This window comes from Delphinapterus leucas, chromosome 5 (assembly GCF_059928025.1).
Source record: "Delphinapterus leucas isolate spDelLeu-1000000601 "Yukka" chromosome 5, BTC_Dleu_Yukka2, whole genome shotgun sequence".
Taxonomy (NCBI): domain Eukaryota; kingdom Metazoa; phylum Chordata; class Mammalia; order Artiodactyla; family Monodontidae; genus Delphinapterus; species Delphinapterus leucas.
The window spans coordinates 91024196-91047045 of record NC_143133.1 but is presented as its reverse complement, the minus strand read 5'-3'; the positions used below and the strand labels follow the sequence as shown (position 1 = coordinate 91047045).

At 38.3% G+C, this 22850-nt stretch overlaps 1 protein-coding gene and 1 non-coding gene across 2 annotated transcripts in view; both read left to right on the top strand.

Annotated features, from left to right (window-relative positions):
• The window catches only part of CCDC158 (coiled-coil domain containing 158), a 78376-nt gene that overhangs the window by 8496 nt on the left and 47030 nt on the right, over window positions 1-22850 (top strand). The window contains exons 3-12 of the mRNA XM_089912072.1: window positions 3319-3428; window positions 3542-3869; window positions 4231-4307; window positions 5752-5862; window positions 6492-6606; window positions 12958-13077; window positions 14833-15030; window positions 15705-16187; window positions 18892-19081; window positions 20939-21091. Coding sequence (XP_089768198.1) covers window positions 3319-3428; window positions 3542-3869; window positions 4231-4307; window positions 5752-5862; window positions 6492-6606; window positions 12958-13077; window positions 14833-15030; window positions 15705-16187; window positions 18892-19081; window positions 20939-21091 — 1885 coding nt within the window. The remainder of the gene's footprint in view (window positions 1-3318; window positions 3429-3541; window positions 3870-4230; window positions 4308-5751; window positions 5863-6491; window positions 6607-12957; window positions 13078-14832; window positions 15031-15704; window positions 16188-18891; window positions 19082-20938; window positions 21092-22850) is intronic.
• Window positions 21764-21871, top strand: LOC115803999 (U6 spliceosomal RNA). The gene has a single exon (XR_004024805.1). It is a non-coding gene; the product is annotated as a U6 spliceosomal RNA (small nuclear RNA).

Sequence of the window (22850 nt, the reverse complement as noted above, 5' to 3'; positions counted from 1 at the left end):
ATAGAAGTTATTCGATAAAAATTTCGAGTGGACCTTGTGTAGAATCAAGCTGGCTTTAGTCAGCTTTACAGCTGCATGTTGGATCCTGATAGTCTACAGCCTAGAAGTCAAACTTATACAAAGGCCTTTGTGATCGAATTTTTTTCGCTGTACATTTTAGCCTCTTCGGCTACCTGCTCCCTATATGTACCCTCCATTCTAGCCGTATCACTCTTCCCTGGATGTGCCATTCTGTTCTAGACCTTCATGCCTTTGCCCAAGTCATTTCCTCTTCTCTGCCTGTCTACCTGTTAAATTCTTATTATCCATCAAGACTCAGCTCAAGCATTTCCTTCTCTGAAGCCTCTCCTCTAGACACAAGTAGGTGTGTTCCCCTCTGTACACTTGTTGCTCTTCATACACACGTCTATTGTAGTATTTAGTACGTTTTATTATATTTATTAACGGACTGTTCTACTTCATCAGAATGTGTGAGCACTTAAAAAAAAACTACAAATTTATTAAGTGCTGAAAATGAGATACCATTGTATTATGTAGAGGGGATGCAAAGATGAATAAGATAGGACTCATAAGGAGTTCATAGTCTTGAAGGGGGCCTGGCATATAAACAAGTAATGAGAATACTTTATGAGAAGTGCACTAAAGAGATGGATTGATGATCGATAGATAGAAAGATAGATGAAGCACAGAGGTACCAATGAGGAAAAGAAGCAATGTCAGTTAATTTTCCAAGTCTATCCTCTGGCGGAGCATGTGACACTTGACTGGCTCCCAATAAATTAGTTAAATCAGTAAATAAATAACAGGGCTATTTGGGTACTTATAATATTTATCAGAAACCTCCTATGTAACAGATATTATGCTAGGTACTGGATATATAAAACTGGAAAAGGTGTGGTCCTTTTTATGTACACATTTACAGTCTTATAGCCGAGATATTTAAAATAGAAAACGATAGTAACAGGACATGTATGCTACAGTAGGGGTAAGCGGTGATGCTAAATCTAATCAATGCTTTACATTCCTTATCTTACTTGACTTTCCAACAACATTTGACACACATGACAATTCTCTTCCTCTTGAAGTGCTCTTTTCTCTTAGGTCTCATGGAAACACACTCTCCTGATGTTCCTCCAGCTCATTCTTTTTCAGTTTCTTATTCCAGCAAAACCCTCCATAGACAGTAATAGTGATTCCCATAGCTTCTGTTGCCATGTACATGTAAGTGAGTGTTCAGTTTACATTTCTGGTCAGACCTCTTAACTGGTCTCCACACCAGTTAGTGTACCTGTGTTCCTACTGGATATTTCTACTTGAAATGTTTCTCAGGCTCCATAAACTCAACATACCTGATCTTTCCCCCAAACCTTTCTTCTAGCTGTATATGGTGCCACATTTATATTGTTGCACAGGGCAAAAACCTGATTCATTCCTGATACCTCTTCATTTTCCCTGACATCCAGCCACTTTACTACCAAGTCCATCCAGTGTACCACATATATATTTCTCAAATATGGAAATGTTTTCATTTCCACTGTTACCATACAAAGTTCAGACTACTCCCGCCATTCACCTGGACTATTAGAAAAGAAGGTAAAGGATCTTACCTTATATTGACTATATAAACATTGTCAACTGCAGAATTAGGTAGTAACCTATTATATTTCCTTTCCTGTGTAATGTTTGTTTTTCCTGTGGTTCCTAATTGCCTTGCTTTTTCCTTATACTGTTGATATTTACCTTTATCATATCCTCATTAAAAAATTATTATATAGGTTTTCTATCAAACCTCCTTTAACCCAGGACCCTTTAGGAGTTCTTCTGTCTAGTCTCGATGAGTTTCTTCTTAGGTCTGCTGTATAGATATTTTCTTGGGATTCCTATCACTGCTTTCCTGGTTGAATTCATGATTTCCAGGATTCACTGTTTTCTCTTTTCCTCTTTCTTGATTTATTTCTTCATTTAGTCAAAACACATCTTTAGAAACTTTTAAGAAGAAGTATATGGGACATACATTATATGAATTTTTTCATTCTGATAATGACTTAGGCTGGATAAAGCTGAAAGTTATTTTCTCTCAGTCCTTTGAAAATATTGTGTGCCCTTGCACAGACTGAGAAGATGTCTATCTGATTCTTGTTCCTTTGTAGATGATATGTTTTTACTTAATTGGGGTTCACCTTTGGAAACTTTAGGGTCTTTATCTCTGAAATTCCACCATGATGTTCTTAAGTGTGGATTTTTGTTTTTTCCTTCCCTGTGCTAGTACCAAAAGGGACTCAGTGGACCCATTTGGCCTGCAGATTTGTGCCCTTCAGCTTTGAGGAATTCAGGTTTTTTTGGTTTCTTTTTTCTTTGATAGTTTTTTTCTGTTTTCTCAATTCTCTCTTTCTGAAGCTCCTGTTAGTCAGATATTAGCTCCTAGCTTGAACCTCTAAATCTCTTACCTTTTCTTTCAAAATTTTTGTCTACTTTTTTACTTTTGGGGTGCATTTCAACCATATTTTTAATTTCCAAGAGCTCTCTCTTCTCCTCTGATCGCTTCTCTGACACAGTGTCCTGTTCTTACTTTACAGCAAAAATGTCTTTCAAATTTCTCTGCGATACAAGTTTTTGGAAGTGTTCTTCCACTGTTGCACTATCTCTTTTTGTTTCTTTGGATCTTTTTTCCTGAGTATTTGCTCATTTGTTTAATCTTGGTCTCTTTTTTATTTTGTAATCTTCCTTCAAGTGTTCAGTGGTTTTTGGCTTTTTGTTCATACTCAAGAATGAACAGTAAAAAAACTGATGGCAGTCTCCCTGGGGGCAGAACTTGATGGCTTTACTTTGGTATAATTAGGTGGGGCATCAGCCATTGTGCTGGGAGATCTCTCAGTGCCTGATTTTGAGATCTTTGTGAATTTCTTTGTAGTAGAACACCTTGATTTTTGAATGGTAGTTGTCTGCTGCCAAGTTTTTTAAGTCAGTTGGAGGTAGAGGTTGACTTTTCTATATACACAATTTCCACCAATTCTCATGTCCTCGGGAATAGAGTTTATTTCTATCTCTGTCTTGAACCAGAGTCAGATTTGTTCTAGGAACGGTGTTTTGGTTGTAACGTGAATGGATTGAAAGAGGACAAGGTTGAGACAGTGAGACTAAGGTATTCAAAAAACCTAGGTGAGAAATGATTAATTAGGCCCCGAACAATGGTGAAGGGGGAAGGAAGTACACATAAAAATAAATCATTGATATATAGATTTTTGGAAATTATTAGCTATAAGGAAATACGTTCCTCTAATGAAAACTAATTTGCAGGACTTTTTTTTTTTTTTTCAGAGCAATGAATTGCATGAGAAACAAACATTTTACTTAAGACAGTCAGTCATTGGTTTGCAAACAAAACTTCAAGAGATGCAGATGGAGAGAGATGCCATGGCTGACATCAGGTTGGGATTCGTTACCTGAAATTATCTTAAAGTTTTACTCCTTGTAGTGTAAAATCACTTGTGTGAATCTGAGTTTTATCAGTATTATTTCTTCTCTTTCATTTATTTCCTAGACGAAGAGAGAGTCAGTCCCAGGAGGATTTAAGAAATCAGCTTCAAAATACCGTTCATGAACTTGAAGCTGCCAAATGCCTTCAGGATGATACGCTGAAAGATAGCAACACACAGATAGAGCAGCTAAGAAAGATGATGCTTAGTCATGAGGGAGTGCTTCAAGAAATTCGATCAGTCCTAGTTGACTTTGAAGAAGCCTCAGGCAAGAAAATATATGACCATGACAGCATGTCTACCATCCACTTCCGCAGCATGGGCTCAGCTATTAGTAAAATCCTAAGAGAATTAGACACAGAGATTTCTTATCTTAAAGGGAGGATATTTCCAGTAAGTGGTGAGGACACTACATCAATATTGTATTAAAATTCTTTAAGACAATAGTATTCGGCATATAATTTTTGAAACTCTTCAAAGTAAGCCAAGTTCTCATTTTTGGTCTCTAAAATCGCAGAAGTTACTTCCACAATGATCTTTGTTAATAATGGGAACTAACTCGACGTATCTGTATAGTTACGTGAGAGTATAGCCAGTGTAAAAGATCTAATAAAATACAGCGATAGAATGTATCTGATTTTAGCATTGCTTCTGTTTGCATCTTTCTAAGGCATTCCTTTTGTTGGAAAATCTCTAAATTTTCCAAGCTTCAGATTTACCAATTCCTAAATCAGTATCTCTTTTTTATAACCAGGTAGAGGATCAGCTCGAAACACTGAAATCTGAATCACAGAACAAAATAGAACTACTACTTCAACAACATCAAAATAGGTAGGTTTCTGAGGTATAGAACAGGGGTCTCCAACCCCTGGGCCACGGACTGATAGTGGTCTGTGGCCTGTTAGGAACTGGGCTGCACAGCAGGAGGTGAGTGGTTGTGAGCGAGTGAAGCTTCATTTGTATTTACAGCCGCTCCCCATGGCTCGCATTACCGCCTGAGCCCCACCTCCTGTCAGATCTGCCGTGGCATTAGATTCTCATGGGAGCGCAAACCCTGCTGTGAACTACGCATGCGAGAGATCTAGGCTGCATGCTTCTTGTGAGAATCTAATGCCTGATGATCTGAGGTGGAGCCGAGGCGGTGATGCTAGTGCTGGGGAGCGGCTGCAAATACAGATTATCATTAGCAGAGAGGTTTGACTGCACAGGGACCACAATAAATCAATTGGAAAACAAGCTCAGGGATCCCGCTGATTCTGTATTATGGTGAGTTGTATAATTATTTCATTATATATTACAATGTAGTAATAATAGAAATAAAGTGCCTAATAAATGTAATGCACTTGAATCATCCCCAAACCATTCCTCCCCCGCAGCCCCAGTCCATGGAAAAATTATCTTCCATGAAACCAGTCCCTGGTGCCAAAAAGGTTGGGGAACACTGGTATAGAAGATCGTAGTGAAACTATACCACAAGTCTATAATCTCTCATCAGCAATTCCAAAATCTGTAAAGCTCTAAAGCACAGAATCTTTTTTTCATAGATTTGTGGCAAACTCACGTTAAAGAAAAAATTATTCTGACACGTGTTTAAAAAGTAGGGAAGACTTCATTGAAGACTATTGCAACAGGAGTTTGCATTAGAGAGTGATGAGGCTCAACTCCCAATACAAGGGCAAATGGAGATTCATAGCCAAGAAGCAGGGCGAGGGGTTCAGTGGATAGAAAATTACTAGGAGGAGGCATCGAGGTGAGAGGCTTCTTACTAAACTGACCTAGCGAGATTCATACTAAGCCTAGGCTTCTTACTAAGTGGGGTGGAGGCGCAGACTGCTGAGAGGAGTCTGGCTAAAGTTTGGTCAAGGTTAGAGTCTTTGTCACTCATTTGTTGGGAAAACCTGAGCTAATGTAAAGCTTTTTATAGTCTTTATGAGTTACCGCGAATATTTAAAAACCTACTGTTGTGTTAGTAGTGTCTGGCTTCTAGGACACTTCCCTAGATCTCTCTGGGGGTGTCACATGATGTTCAGTACTGTTATTTATTACCATTGTAAAATTAAAAAAAAAAAAATCTGAATCCTAAAACCTGACTGCCCCCAAAGGACTTGGATAAAGGATTCTGGATCTAATTTACATACTTGTTATAAAAAGAATAGCATATTCAAAGCTAAAACAAAATACTAAATTTGAGAGTGTTGAAAATCATTAATATTTAGAATAATTCATTGTCAGGCAACATCTGTATCAAATAACAATCACCACATTCTTTTTATAGGATTGAGCAGTTAATCAGTGAATATGAAATTGAAAAAGCAGGACTTACTGAGAAAGCTAGCAGTGCTCGGAGCCAAGCCAATAGTATCCAAAGTCAACTGGAAATCATTCAGTATGTGTGTCCTGGTGGTTTGAAATTGATAGTCATTTATCTTCATTTTATTTTTATCAATTTTTTGTTCTAAGATCTTTTAAAAAATTACTTAATAATTGATTCTACAGGAAAGTAAAACTTTTCTAACATTCAAAGAAACAGAAAAGATTACTTAACATGTAGATAATACTTTATAACCATATCAGAAGTATTAGGGCAAGTATTCGGGCCTCTTGGGACGGGATGTTTTAGATATTGTCTACATTTCAACTGATAGGATAAAACAAACACACACACTATATATGTGTGTGTATGTATAAATATACATAAATTATATATATATACATATAAATAACTTTATAGTTTGACCTCCTGTGTTGAAACTTTTTATATGGACATTTTCAGTCATACACAAAGGTATAGAGAAAATTGTATAATGAACTCCTACGTATACATCACCTACCTTTAACAGTTAACATTTTTGAACTTAATCTTTTAATAAGCAGTTTTGGAAAATAAAAGACTATTGGCCTAATAATGCCATATTAAATAATTAGTGGAAGTATCTAAAAGCTAGAGAACCCTTAGGTATCACACTTATTCTTAGTCCGCTATTTGCTGTTATTCCCCCTTTAAACCCTTTTTAGAGAACAAGCAAGAAACCAAAATTCAATGTATATGCGTCAACTCAGTGACCTGGAATCTACTGTTTCTCAGCTACGTTCTGAATTAAGGGAAGCCAAAAGGATGTATGAAGGCAAGGTGAGTTTAGATTTTGCTGCTCTGCTTCCAGCGACTGTTATACCCAGAATCAATTATATAGTTTTTAATGGTTTATTTGAAAATGAGGAATCAAAGCAATCATTTAAAATTAAAAGCAGTTTATAAGATGGGTGCTAAATAGCTACATGTTAAATTACTATAGAAAAACAGTTTTTAAGTTGTTTGCTCAAATTCATTCATTCTTAGAAAAGTTTTTTGCATCCTTCAAGTAAGTTTCTAAAAAGTGAATAATAAGGCCATTTTAATTACTTTTACAAGGCTTAGCTTTAGCAGGTACTTTGGTACCAGCTGGTCTCCCCGACCACTGAACGTTTTGGGGCCTAACCTCCTCTCTTACTTCAGCTCCTCCTTATTAATCATTGTGTGGCTAGCAAACTGAGTTCATTTCAAGATTGGGCCGAATAAAAAATAATTAGGAAGCTAAATCTTCATTTCTCATCACACAGTTCCTATTAAAACTAGATATTAATTGTAAATACTACAATATTCTGTTCTCTCCCTGTCTATAGCTAAAGACAAGCTATTCGTTATCATTATCAACCATTTTTCTGGAGCTTAGGTTTTTGTTAATTTCAAGGACACAAAATAGTGTCCTGTTTTGTGAATGCCACCTTTCATCTCCAAAATGTCCTAGTCTGGAAGATAAATTCTACGTATAATCATCCTGCCTATAAGAGAACCTACAGTTCTAACCACTTGTAGCTAATTTCCTACTCCTTAGTTGATTGGGAAGAAATAGAGTATAAGGAAGCTGCCAGATTTTCTTTATAAAATAATCCAGTTCTACAGGGTAACAGTACAAGAAAAAAGCTCCTTATGGGAAGAAGCAATTGAATATTGCAGCACTAACTCTTCCAGATACTTCCCTGCCTTTGAGCAACCCCTCCTGTAATTACCGCTGTCACCCATTTGCTGGCCACAGGAGGGGGCTGTTTCTCCTCGGTTCTCAACTTTAAAGACCTCAACTTTAATTCGTTGTGGCACGGCTGAAAGAAGAATGGAAAATTTAGACATGAATTTACTATAAAAGCCTAAACAATAAAGAGTAACATGAAACTATATAATCTCAGTTATGAGATTTGGATCCTCTACAGGGACTTTCAAACATTTTTGATCACTACCCACAGCAAGAAATATAGTTTACCATATTATCTAGTACACAGATACAACTGAAGCACACTTCACAAAACAATACTTACCCCTATTACTTAAGACGCTGGCTCTTTTCCGTTTTCTTCAGATACTGATTTGATGCTCACTAAGTTGGCTTCATTTTTCACTGCTGGGTTGCAGTGTGAATAACACTGCTCTCCAAGACCTCTTCCTTAGCTCTTGGCCTAGATTCTTGTATCAAGGTCATTTCAACAACAGCCACCTGGAAGCAGCCTTGAGGAACCTTAGACTTCTTAAAGGCTAAACCCAAGAAACAAAAGCCCGGAGAGAAATATTTGCTCTTTACTGCTTCTCTGAGGCCTGCTTTTTGTGTTCTAGTTTCTTTTCTCAGGGTGAACTTTTCCCCTGAAGATTGATAGCGGGAATATCGATCGAACCCATTCTGGGCAGATCAAGCCTACACAAAAGGCCTTGATCTCACCCTATAGGTTATGGTAATGATTTCAATACAGCGTGGGGTAGAAAGATGCTGTACTTTACTACTCAGGTTGAGTGGAGGTAGGCACCTTGGCCGAGCTGAGCACTGACGATCCAACAGTGAGAAAGGCAATAGGAGAGCTGCTGTACTATAGTACAGTACAATAACCGATATTCATCATACTCAAACCATTTTGAAAAGACTGTTCATTGTTTATTGACAAATTAAACCCTTTGAAAAGCCACGAAGTACTAAATAAAACTCAACTCACCTGTTGGTCTTACATAATTGGAAATCGATACAGCTTTCCATTTGTAATGTCGCTTGGAAAGATGACCCCTTCATAAGCTATCACCCATCGCTAATCTGTACATGGTCTGATACATAGCATCATGCCGATCAACTCTAAATTTGGGCATGGTAGGAAACTTTAACAAATACTGGCATGTAAACAATACAAAAATAGTTTTGGTTTTTATAAACGTCTATCTCTTTAGCATTCTAGAAGCATAAGCATCCAGATGAATGACTGCAAACCTTTTATAAGAGTGTTTTGAGGTCATATAGATACAAGCAATACTAAAACCATTGTCTTACTTTGCTCTAATGTAAACAATGGATCACCAAGAATTTCGACAGTCTTAAACAGTCAACGTTATTGGAAATAAGGGGGGCATATTAGTTTAATTAATTTTAATCCAGATCGTTGAGACTTATAATAAAGCATATTGAACCTAACTGAGTTGGCACCTAGATGATGGTTAACAAGGATCTCTTAACAGTAACTCCCTTTAGTGAAGGAACACTGAGAGATGATTACCCTGCCGTGTAAATATAGATTTGAATATACTCCGACCTGAAAGGCATTAATAGTACATGACAGGGCTTCCCTGGTGGCGCAGTGGTTGAGAGTCCGCCTGCCGATGCAGGGAACACGGGTTCGTGCCCCGGTCCGGGAGGATCCCACATGCCGTGGAGCGGCTGGGCCCGTGAGTCATGGCCGCTGAGCCTGCGCGTCCGGAGCCTGTGCTCCGCAACGGGAGAGGCCACAACAGTGAGAGGCCAGCGTACCACAAAAAAAAAAAATAATAATAATAATAATACATGGCATAACTGAGCAAAGAAGATCAAGCAGGTTAACAAAAGTATTTCAGTTTGGGTTCATGAAAAATTCTATTGTTATGAAATGTTTTTGTTGTAATAAATCTAATATAGAATTTTTAAAGACAGATTCTTTTGTTAATTTCTTTTATTTTTCATGTACCTTGACTTTACATTGCTAAAGCCTATTAAAACTTTAAAATATATTTTATTTTCCACTGCTTCAGTGCACATTTTCGTATATACTGTCCAAATAACCATAAGGAAAAAATACTTAAAAGCTATGATTAAAAGTGAGGTTTGTGAGAAAAGAGACTTGTAAGGGTATGTTGATATTATACATCAACATATTTTATGAGAGGCAGGCAGTATTACTATTTTCTCCTGAGGTCAGATTCCTTCAGAAAAAAAGTATTATTTTTAAAAAACTGATGACAGGTCTGAACAAAACTTTCCCAACTAAAATGCATAAGTTTAGAGAAAACTTGTTTAGGAGGGCAGTGTTTCTCTTCAGATCATATTGATGAAAATAGAAATTGTGTTTCAAAGAACATTTTAGATGTAGCCTTCAGACATACAAAAGTGTTTTACTGTAATGTTTTTTCTATTCTTCTCTTTCCATTTTAGGAGCACCTCCAGAATTCCCCTTTACGAAATTGGACCAGTAGAAGCTGTCACTATTGGCTCTGTAGATTTGGCTTTACTCTTAACTTTCGCTTTTTGACAACAAAAATATCTCATGATCTTGATTCTAAGTTTATTTTTCCTACTTTGAAAGCATTTGGGGCTGAATTTCATACTCAAAAAGTAAAGATTTAGTAGCACTGGCTGGAGCTATATACTCTGCGGGAAGATTCTGTGCAAACCTCTTTGCATAGTTCTGCCAATGCACCTCCATGCTCACCTGCAACATCCCTTATTACCCCATAACTGTGTCTTTTTGAGCACAGAAAACAAAAGATACAATTTGGCACGATTGGTGATACCTAAAATCACTGTAAGATTAGAATGAGATCCCAGTACCGATTTGTCCAGTGATCCAAAACAAAAAGTAGATTCATAGATGGTGAAAGGGAAAACCAGTGCTGCTATTTAAAAAGAAAAAAAGAAAAAACCTTTACTATATCTCAGATGTCAGTATTTATTCTGGACATTTTAAAAGGCTTTTCTTTATAGTGTTTTTAACAGCTGTTTGTATCAGCTCAGCTGCTACTTCAATGGTTTTCCCTTTCACTCTCCATTTATCTTTTTGAATGATTAATTAATATAAATATTTTTACTCTAAAAAGTGAAAGGTAAAAGCAGAGCTATAGCAGTTGAGTCAGTACTGACAACTACAAAACAAGTGTTCCTGCAGGGGTCTGGAGGAACTTCTGATACTTAGAAAGATACGAGTTGACTCTTTTTCTTTTCTTTTTATTTTTTTGGCCTCATAGATTTTAACATCAAATGGTTACCCAGGATTTCTTAAAAAGTGAAAACAGACATAAAATAGCAAGTCTTAATTGAAGCTTTTAAAGCGCATATACAAATACTTTGCTCAAAGACAGAAACGGTTTTACACCAGACTAGGAGTAGAAGATGTTTGTTTTAGCCATATGAGTAACTTTTCAAGTTGAAAGTGTTCTTGTTAAATTTATAGCTCAGAATATGGTTCCTTTGACCATATTTTGTTTCCAAAGACAGGTGGAAAAGATGGAATTTCGGCTTCATTAATACTGTTCTTCTTGTGTTAAAAAGTATTAGTAGCAGAATTGAAAGGAATTTAAAAGATCATCTAGAATACTTTTTTCAAATTATTGGTGAAAAATGTGTAATTTAGACTCAAATTATAGACTCAGAGAGCTTATGTGACAGAAGCTGGTTCAGAACCCAAGGTGTTTGACTCTTAGTAAGATCGCGTTTCGTGTCTGATCACATTTGTCTACCCAAAGTGAAAGTTTATGGGTTTTTTCCTAACTATTCCTACTGTCTTTACTAAGTGTGCTGAGTTAGTCTTTCCCAATAATAAAAGAGCTGAAGAGGTTATATCAACTGATATTATTCATTCATTTATCTTAGGAAGCTACTTGTGCCACAGAGGGTGAATTGTTGTAGGGCTTTTTTCTGTATATGCCCCCAAAGGAGCACAAGAGTGAAAGTACTTCTTTATAGGATTATGAGAATCTATGAGCACATTTCAGTCGGTCACCTAATGTTTTATTTTATCTAATTCCTGTGAAATACTTTTTTTATATATAACATGCAGTCAAATACAGAGTCAGTTTTAAAATATATCCAATGTATATATTCAAATTTATATTCCAGTCCCTATAGGCTGTAATACTACTCTGTTGAATTTGAAACTATTTGATAGTCCTGTGTTAGTATTTTCTTAAGTCATGTATGTATGTATGTAGATAAAGATATATATATATATATATATATATATACACACACAGATAACTTCTAAGTGTTCATACTTACCACTTATCAAAGAGATAGTTGCATATATGTGTTTATATATAATGTGCTTAATAAGTGTGTGCTAAATTAATAAATGAAGGTCTTAAATGAACTTAGTCCAGTTTAAAATAGTCATTAAGAAAAAGTTAGTCTTGCTCATATGTTCTTTAAGAAGGTTTAATCACAGTTGCGTCCAAACCAATCGATCAGTTTTATCCTTGACAGTAGATTTGGAAGCCTGTTCAATAGATGCCTTAGCAGTAAGAAGGGATGTGTAACATTTATGCAGACATGAAAGATTTGTTATTACTGAAAAGTGGATGACGAAATATTATTGTAGATATCACATGAAAGATCAGGGATTACTACATATCACTAAGTATCAGTAGTTTTTCATTATTTTAATATCTGTGTCTAAGTTATGAGTTTGTACAGCTGTGCCAGAATCTAAACCCAGAATCTGCATCGTCTGAGACCTTAACCTTTTAGCCTGCACTGCACCTCCAGGTTAAGAGCTGTAGGGATGCTGTTAACAGCTATGGCCCTTCTGGCATATGTCATAGAAATGCACAGTCACACAGATGAAACAGCTGCCCGTCTGTAAGAGAAAAGTACACCTATAACAATCCTTTAAAATTGGTATTCTTGTCCCATTTTATAGTCGTAGGAATTGAGGATTGTAATATAACTTCACTTATTCTTGCAAAATAGGGTGATTATATAATAATGACAGTAACTATAAACTTGTTGTTACCATTTATTCTTTTATATTCACTGCCTTTTATTACTGACACTGATATTCTGAAACAAAATAGCTCTTCTAAGTATAATATAGTTAATTTACGTGGGCTCTGCAGAATGTTATTTATGCTACATCAAGCTTCCTTAAATACCAAATTATAGAACACATATTCACAGAAGATAAATCTTGAATAGTGTGAAAATGAGAGTGATGCATTACAGACCATGGCTTAACCTAAAAGCACCAAGTATTTCATTTTGGTCAGTTTGTCTGGCTAAATTCTACATAGATCTTAAGTTTAGAAAACTTTGCAAAATACATCACAATAAACTTTATTTTTGCCCCCCAAATAATACCATTGCCCCAACATAATACCATTTGTTTTCCAAAGACTATATTTATTTTATATTACTCATTGACGTAGTCAGACTGATTTGTGCTTTCCTTTTAGATAGAAGAGCTGGAGAAGCAGTTAGTTCTTGCGAACTCAGAACTAATGGAAGCACGGACGGAACGTGATCAGTTCAGTCAGGAATCTGGAAATCTGGACGATCAACTTCAAAAGCTCTTGGCAAGTTGATGCTCTGAAATATGAATGAGATTAATTCTGGGAAATTTTTACCACAATAGTTCACAAAATTAGTTTTATTTGTAAAATTACAAATTTTACAACATAGTTGTACATTTATACACAGCACAATATCCTAGACACTACTACTCAAGTTTTACATATAAAATATAGTACTCTATAATTTAAGCAGAACTGTTAGGGCTTAAAAGTTAGGTGAAGCCAATCTTCAAACACCCGTAGTCTTTCAGTTAGGTACTGTGTTCTGCTAAATTGAAATCATGTTGAGTGTTCATTTCAAAGCCGAACAACATCCAGAACACATACAAATTATGTGTAAAGAAAATTTAAATGCAAGTTCAGGTAAAAAAAAATTTTTTAGAAGGAAAGAAGAGAGGATTCTGAGAGTAGTGAACCAGATTCTGCCCTCTGTTTAGGGATACGACAGGCTGAGAAGTTTAGGAAAGGAGATATTAGTACCCCTTCGTGTGATATTTATTAGAGGTCCTATAGAATAGGGTTCTTTTCTCCCCACCCAACCTTATTCCAGGCTACAGCGCCCTCTGCTGGTAGAGGACAGGCCGACGGGGCTTGAAGAGCGCGCCGTAAAGGGAGAGCTGGCAACTGGGAGAGAAGCTCTAAACCTTGGGATGATCCTCACTTCTCTCCCTCCTATTGCGTGTATCCCAGTGTCCTCATATCTAATTTGAAAATCTTGGAGGTTAAATGTCTGAACCGTCCTCATAACCATCCCCTCCTTTTCATTCTTGCTACCACTACCCATTCATCCAAGCCCCTCATTATACCTGCAGTGTGGCAGCATCTCCTCACTCGGTTCCTAAATCTAGTTTCTTCCCTCTTCCGTCCAGCCTGTATTCATCTTTCTAAACTATAGCTCCGATTGTGTCTCTCTTCCACTCAGAAATTACTCTCCCCATAAAGTCAGACTCCCTGCCTTTCAATTATTATCTGACCCCAGCTTACCTTTCCAGTCTCTTCTCTCCACATACACCCAGTGTTCCAAGCAAACCCCATGTGTGTCTTTCTAGTCCCTTCTTCCTAATCTCTGCATCTCCAAGCTGTTCTCAAGGTCCAACTTAGATGCCGTCTTGAAGCATTTGATCTCCTTTTCGATCATTTCTCTCTGCTGTTCATTAGCTCTGTCTCTTCAGTGAAAAGCCACTTCCAGTTATTTGTCCATTTATCTCTCTCTGGGTGAAAAGTTCTCTGAATATCTGTGTGTCTTTTTTTTCTCTTTCTCCGACTATGGAGTTTTTGCCAACAGTAAACACTCACTATATGTTTCTTGAGTAACTGAAGAGGGAGGTATTCTATTCACAACCCAATTGCCCCTCCAATCCCAATACCAGACACTATTCTGCTATTTCTGAAGCAGTCAACCAAATTACTATTGCTTTTCCTTCAAGCTTTTCTTTATTACAGGAGTACACTTGATGTGAAGCATAATGCCTTTGTTAGAAAATTCAAAACTTAACAGGATGATTTGTAGTTTCCTCTTCATTATATACTATTTGGGGTCTAGTCCATTGAGGTGTAATGCTAGAAATTACAAGTAAACAAAATGTTATTTTTCTAGGAAATATTGTTCTTTATCGAGCCATTAAAAGGGAATCAGATTCCAAAATCAAAGGCTTCTCAAATCCCATAGCAACTCCAAAAATGATGTAAGGAAGGAAAATAAGAATTTTACTTTAATTATTTAATACTAGGGAAAAAACTTATCTTCGTTTCTTGTAGGCTGATCTGCATAAACGAGAGAAGGAGCTGAGTCTCGAGAAGGAACAGAATAAGCGTCTGTGGGACCGGGACACGGGCAACAGCATCACCATCGACCACCTGCGGCGGGAGCTGGACAACAGGAACATGGAGGTGCAGCGCCTGGAGGCCCTCCTCAAGGCCATGAAGAGCGAGTGTCAGGGCCAGATGGAACGGCAGGTCAGGCAGGGCTGGGCGGCTCCTCCTTGGTCTCCCCCAAAGTAGAGTTGTGGATTCTGTGAGCAACTTATAAAAACCTGTTGTTTATGTCTATATTTTTGACGACTCGTTAAATTTAAAATGTTAAGCTTTATCTCGTTTTTGTCCATTGTTGTGTAATGAAACTCCCATCCAATTTTCCTTTTCATTTCCACCTAGAAATTGGTAACCTAGTAATTGCTTATTTCAGAAAAGCATCAAACCATAGGGAGATCTGAGGAACAGCAGGGTTGAAGGTTTCCAACAGATTTTTTTTGTTTTTGTTTTTCCCCCGGAATTAAGGGGCAGGTTGGAGGGAAATAGAAAGGGCGGTTTGTCTTCAATCCTACCACACTCTCCACTATTGCCAGTGCTATCCTAACTTAACTTGGTGTGGAAAACATCCTCAGAGGAAACTTGCCAAGCTCCTCCCAACGCTAGAAAACCACTCTAGAGGAGGAGCATTATTATTCAATTAAGGCCTCTCCACCTTGGTCTAATTAACACATGTCAGTCTATGGTCTCTATGAGGTTCTGACAGCAGAACAATTTGAGACACTGTCAGATTCATGATTTCACGTTGTTGAGCTAACTTGTCATATCTCGAGACCTCTGTCTGTCTGCCTAAATTCATGAAATTCTTCTTTAACAATCAGATGGCAGCAATTCAGGGAAAGAATGAAAGTCTAGAAAAAGTGTCCTCCTTGACTGCTCAGCTTGAATCCACCAAAGAGATGCTCCGCAAAGTAGTAGAAGAGTTGACAGCCAAGAAGTTGAGCCTGGAGAGCTCCGAGAGGACTGTGTTGGACCTGACAGCTTCATTCCAGGAGAAAGAGAGAGCCATCGAGGCCACCAACTCGGAGATCATGAAGCTGCGCTCCCGGGTGGACTTGAAGCTGCAGGAGCTGCAGCATCTGAAGAATGAAGGGGCTCACCTCAGAAACGTGCAGACAGAATGCGAGGCCCTCAAGCTGCAGATGGCAGAGAAGGACAAAGTGATCGAGATCCTGCGGCAACAGATTGAAAACATGACGCAGCTGGTGGGCCAGCACGGACGGACGGCTGGCGCTATGCAAGTAGAGAAAGCCCAGCTGGAGAAAGAGATCAATGATAGGAGACTGGAGCTACAGGAAGTTAAGGTCTGTAGAGTGTTTTGGTGGTTTAGCTTCTGAAATATCTTTTTTCCCATGAGTAAGTATGACCTAATTGACTGGAAAGGGGTTTTGTAAGATGATTGTGGACACTCTGAAATTGTTTGAATGTATTTGTGTCAGTGTGCATATATGTTTTTGTGAGAAAGTTTCCATACTTTTATCAGATTCCACAAGGAATGGCCCCAAAATGGTTCAGAACTGCTGACACAAAAGAGAAAATCCAGCTTCTTCGTGAAGCCTTTCCTGATCCCACAGTTTGAAGAAGTATTCTGTCCCTCTTCAAACAGACCTAAATTTGAACCCCATCTCTCACCACTCAATAACTGTAAAACACTGGACTGTTTGCTGAACGTTGGCTTCTATGTCTGTAAACCAAAAAGCAAACAAAGAAAACAAAACCCCCAAAACCTATTGGGTTATTTGAGGCTTACATGAGAAAATATGTATCAAGGATTTATTTAGCTTGGTTCCTGACCTGTGGAAGATGTTTAGAAAATATTAGTTCTCTTCCCCCATTCCGTTCTCTCTCTTCTGAACCTTATCATACTGCATTTGTACCTGTTATAGCCTGGATCACGTTCTGTATTGCAGTGTGTGTGTGTGTGTGTGTGTGTGTGTGTGTGTGTGTGTGTGTGTAAATAGCAATGTCTCCTCTTCCCGATAAGACTGCAGACTTCTTCAAGCAGGGTACACATCTTATTCATCTTTGTACCCCTGCCCCAGGACTTTGTGCCTTGCACCCAGCAGGTGCTCATTAAATATTTATCAAAATTTAAAACTATTGAACCAATTTTTAAAAATTTGATTTCCTAAGCTTTATGTTACCTGTATCTGCCACGGTAAGTAGTAGGAGACAAGTCATGTACAATTAATTTTTTTCTTTTAGTTTTACTGAGATATAATTGACACAATACTGTATAAGTTTAAGGTATACAGCATGATGGCTTGATTTACATATATTGTGCAATGATTACCACAGTAAGTCAACATCCATCATCTCATATAGATACAAAAACAATTAAATAAAACAATGTTTCTTCCCTTATGATGAGAACTTTTAGGATCTACTCTCTTAGCAACTTTCAAGTATACCATACAGCAGTATTGATTATAGTCATAATGTTGTACATTACATCACAAGTGTAGTTATTTCTGTTATATCTGGAACGTTGTACCTTTTGACCACCTGATCCAATTTCCCCTCCCCATCCTTTCCCTGCCTCTGATAATCACAAATCTTTTTTTAATATTGATTTTCTTTTTTAAAAAATAATTTATTTGTTTATATTTTTGGCTGCATCGGGTCTTGTTGCTGCGTGCGGGCTTTCTCTAGTTGCGGTGAGCGGGGGCTGCTCTTCCTTGTAGTGCGTGGGCTTCTCATTTCGGTGGCTTCTCTTGTTGTGGAGCACAGGCTCTAGGCACACGGGCTTCAGTAGTTGTGGCATGCAGGCTCAGTAGTTGTGGCTCACAGGCTCTAGAACACAGGCTCAGCAGTTGTGGTCCACGGGCTCAGTTACTCCGTGGCATGTGGGATCCTCCTGGACCAGGGCTGTTCCTTGAACACATTACCCGTGCCTGGAGCTGTCCCCAGCCTGCCACATGCTTGCTCCTTTACCTCTTTGAGGTTTCTGCTCATCAGAGAAGCCTTTCCTGACCGACTGTGGCAGGGTCCCCAGGACCACTCACAGGGTGATCATTTACTAGGAGGACTCAAGCAGTACTCAGCAGATAGCCGTGCTCATGGGTAGGATTTATTACAGTGAAAGGATCTAAAACAAAATCAGCCAAGGGAAAAAGCACACGGAGGAAACCAGGCACAAGCTTCCAAAAGTCCTCTCCGGCAGTCATGCAGGATATGCTTAATCCCCCCAGCAACAAGTTGTGACAACATGTGTCAGATGTTGCCAACCAGAGAAGGTCATTAGAGACTCAGTCTGCAGGGTTTTTATACTGGGGGCTGGTCATTTAGGTACTCCTTACCGGACAGGTGAATACAGTCTTCCGAAAGGAAAACAGGTGTTCAGCATAAATCGTTTTGTTTGCAGAACAGTTTAGGCAGAGCGGGCCGCTTTTATTAGTTAGACTGGTGGGAACCCTCTCAAAATCCAAGTTTCCAGAACAGCCAACAGCCAGCCTGCCTAGCAGGCTTTCCTCCGGGTAGCCGGCAGGCTCTCTTCCACGTACCAACTTAGCTCACGTAGCAGCCCCCTCCCTGTGTTCATTCTCTACCCTCTCACCTTTTAAATTCTTTTTTGTCCTCATTATCTGGCTATTAAATATTTGTTTCATCTGTCTCCTCTCACTGGAATGTTAAAGCCCCACGAGGGCGAGGACACTGTTTGATTACTGCTGTACACGGCCAGGGCAGGGGAAGCCTCGCAGGCGAGGTGTTTTGGGAGTAAAACAAGGAGGTGCTCACCTAGGGCCTCCCCTACCTCCCCTGCTACGCTATCTCCAACAGATAAAGTGGAGCCTGGCACAAAGTAGGTGCTGGTGTTCAATACCTTTTTTTGAATGAATGAGTACAAAGAATAGGAATCATGAAGGGCTGCGGTCAGTGATACTGAGAATTAACATCTAAGGTTAAAAGGAAGTCAAATATTCCTTTTGTTTTCCAGCTTACTATTGCTGCTTTATATTTTATTTTTTTATTTCTTACTCTGTCCTTTGTGTTTATCCCTATATTTAGATTTTGAAAGATAAAAAAGATGCAAAGATACGGGAGCTTGAAGCCAGAGTGAGTGACCTGGAGCTGGAAAAGGTGAAGCTGGTGAATGCAGGCTCTGAGCGGCTCCGTGCAGTGAAGGACATCAGACAAGAGAGAGATCATTTATTAAGTGAGGTGAAAGCTAGTAGGAATGAGTTAAACAGTCTTACAGGTATGTTACTCCAATTCAAATTCTGCTAAAAAATAGGAGTGCTATCAGTGAAGTTCAATGAGGATCCTGGGACTATGTGAGAGAATGGTTCCTCATCCCAATTACAAACATGGATAATTATGCTGTCCCAGTGGACACCTGAAATCCTGATGCTTCTCCTTGAAGCCCTCCCACAGCTTGCACTTACTAACCACTAACTTTAGTCAGTCTTCAGTGTCCATAAAATTCTTCACTGAGTTTCCAAGAGGAGGGTGAGGGAAGCGGAAACCTTGAGTCCTTTGAGTCAGATAGCTTGATTAGATGTTTAATAATGAAGCAACACATGTAAACAGACTTATGCAAATTTCTTGAAACAGAAAAATCCAAGGCCTTAAATTTTAAAATGAAATACTCCTAGTTCACCAATAGTATGGTATAGGTATTATCTACTTCTCATACACACACACACACACACACACACACACACACACGCATACACGCATACATCTGTGATTCCTGAACACTTACTATGCCAGATGCTGAGACAGGCCCTAGAAACAACAGTGAGGCTCCTGGCTAGTTGAGAACCAGACCCGTATAGAACAGGTTACAGTACAGTGGGTGAGGCACAGTGGACGTGTGCTGGCTGCACATGTGGCAGAGGATAGAGAATCAGCCTCCCGTAGGAGGGAACATCTGTACTGGGCTTGATGGAGGAAAAGGAATTTGGCAGGTGAAAAAGAGGTAGAAGGGCAATCCAGGCAGAGAGAACATTATGGGCAGAAGCATGAAGGCATAAAATAACATAATGTGACCTCAGAAGTATTTATGGAAGTAAAAATACAAAGGAATGAGGACTAAGAAATGAGGCAGACAATGTGGAGCCAGCAAAAGATATTAAGTAAGAGATTGCTGTCATCAAATTTACATGTTAGAAGGACATTGTCGGCAGGTAAAGAGAGAAAGGCAAGCCTAAAGGAACAGAGGCCACCCAGTTAAGGAGGGTTTTGCTGTAGTCCCAGGGAAAGGTGATGATAACTTGAACCAAGGCAGTGGCAGTGAGAAGGAGAGGAGAGGGAAGAATTAAGAATATTTTTGGAGATTGGAGGGACTGTGTATGTGTTTCAGGTTTTAAATTTTCAGTATTGGGAGAACAATGATACCAACAGCTGAGAGAAGGAAACCAGGAGGGGTTGGCTTGCGGGCAGGAGGGTGAGACGCAGTCAGTGTGATACCGTTGGTCTGGGGGCACCAGGACATCCACGTGGAAGTGTCTAGTTAGACAGAGTTAGATCTTAGCAGAGAGGTCTTGGTTCTGTTTGTTCCCTATATATGTAAATCTATCTATCATATATAAATAGATAAATATAAATAAATAGATAGTTGAATAAGTGTGTGTGTGTGTATGTGTGTGTGTGTGTGTGTGTGTGTGTGTGTGTGTATTCTTATGTATGAACAATGAATGCCGGGTATTTTGATAGTTACTGGAGATAAAAAATCAGATAAGACACATGGCGGCCTCAGGTTACTTACCATGTGGTGGACATTTCATCTACCTACAGCTGGAGGTTAAATCTGTTGTGGTAGATATGATTATCCAAGAAGGTTTAAGATGAAATAGATGTGAGCCAATTATACTGGCTGGGAAAAAGCAGTAAATAATAAGTGGGTAAAGGAGGAAGATCCACCCAAGCAGATTAAAAAGAGTCAGATGCCTGGAAATGTGTATGCACATCTAATTTCTGTAACAAATGATGTAACTAAATGGAATCTCTTTCAGCTCTAAAATTCTGTGATCATTAATTACAAATAAAATATACTTTATAACAATGGAGTAGAAAAAATTAATCAACTATTATTGATTATCACGTTGTACAGAGGACTATGAAGTCTTAAAAAGGAATTTTCGAAACAAAAGTGAAGAAATGGAAACTACTACAAATAAGCTGAAAATGCAATTAAAATCTGCACAGTCTGAGCTAGAACAAACAAGAAATACGTTAAAGTCAATGGAAGGATCTGATGGTCACGGTATGCTTTAGTAGCTTTTTTCCTTTTGTTTTTAATTCCCTTGGTCTAGATTTATTAAAACACAAACCTAGATACATTGCCTTTCACCTCTTCACAGGGCAGCATGCTGTGAGAGACATACAACAATAGGTAAATAGTATCACTGATGGGTGTTATATAGCAGTAGTTCTCAGGTTTTTGGTTTTTTTTTTTTGAGGGAAATTGCCATTTACTTAATTTAATCTTTAAGTATCTGAATCTTTCTTTTTCTGTAGCTATTTCAATAATTCCTAACAGACCTCAGTGTCCATAAATGCCAGTTAATTGTTTTTAAGGAAGTGTTGATATAAATACGGGTTACCAATAATTTTCATTCAACACCTTATTTTTCACACGGTTATTATCTACATAAACTGTGGCTAATTGTCAGTTCCCAATTCCTTCTCTGAGATGAAGATGGGAGGGAGCCCTGGGAATTGAACTGCTAGGATGAGGGGTCCCTTCAACCACTTACTTGTTCCCTTTTCACCTTGCTGCCCATATTAATTCAGAGACAGAAGGTTAGTTGCTGTTTCATATTATTCATATCATTGTTTATATGGCTATATTAGCTGACTGTAAGAATAAATATTTAACTAAAGGCTACATTTTTTCTATTTCTCAGTATTTTTTCATGTTAAAAGACTTACGTTTGTGCTTACTTCAACAGCACATATACCAAAATTGGAAAGATACTGAAGGAGATTCCCATGGCCCCTGCACAAAGATGGCACGCAAATTCTTGACGCGTCCATATTTTGTGCGGTTCTTGGAGATTCAGCTCTTTCTTCGCTGGTTAACACCAAGAAAATGGTGGGGCTTGGAGAGATCACTCCAGAGGCCCATCTGGGGTCTGTTCCCTCGTCCCCTCCACCAGACAGAGTCTCGTCCTCAGTGTATTCCAGGCCTCTCCACAACTGTCCCAGTCACATTACCATTGTTAAATTAACTAGGTAATCCTGTATTTGCTCTCGAATGCCTATTTTCATTGATTAAGATCACCTTAAAACAAAAACTTTATTAAGAAAATTACCTTTGAAGGCCAACCATGATCCACTTAATCAGACCAAAATTCTTCAAAGTGGTGAGCAAATGATGCCAACCAATCAGCGCACTGTGCCTGTATTAACCCTGTCTTTGACAGCTTAGCTATAAGAACTGTATCTTGTTGGGAAGAAGTCACACCTTTCATCCTCCAATAGTTTGCTTTTAAAGAATGGCACATTTTCTTTTTCTTGTTAACCTCTAAGCTCTAGCTGGACCTAACTCAAAGCAGTGGCATTTCCAAACCTCTTTTCTCAGCTGACTCCAAGAAACAACATAAGGTCTCTGACTTTGAATTTCCAAACAAGGATGAGCTTTATTCATCTTTTCAGTGGCCTGCCATATCTTAAGTATTCAGTGCCTACTACCTGTCTAGAACATTCTCATCCTGTCATCAGTTTTAGTAAAATAATCACATATATGCTTGCATTGCCAGTTTGACTTCTGAAACAGCAGTGAGTTCCAAGCACATGACGGTAACCATGAGATTGGAAATGGAATCGTTTGTGATATTACTGGGATCTTTTAAAAGATCACTTATAGTAGATGTCTTGCATGGTATTTTATACATCAGTTTCTAGAAAAATTATTTTAGTAAAAATACTATATACATTTTTCATTTTATGACTGTATATATTTTGTGTGTATATATTTCCTATATGTGTAAGTATGAACTTGGTCAGCATTATTTATTACT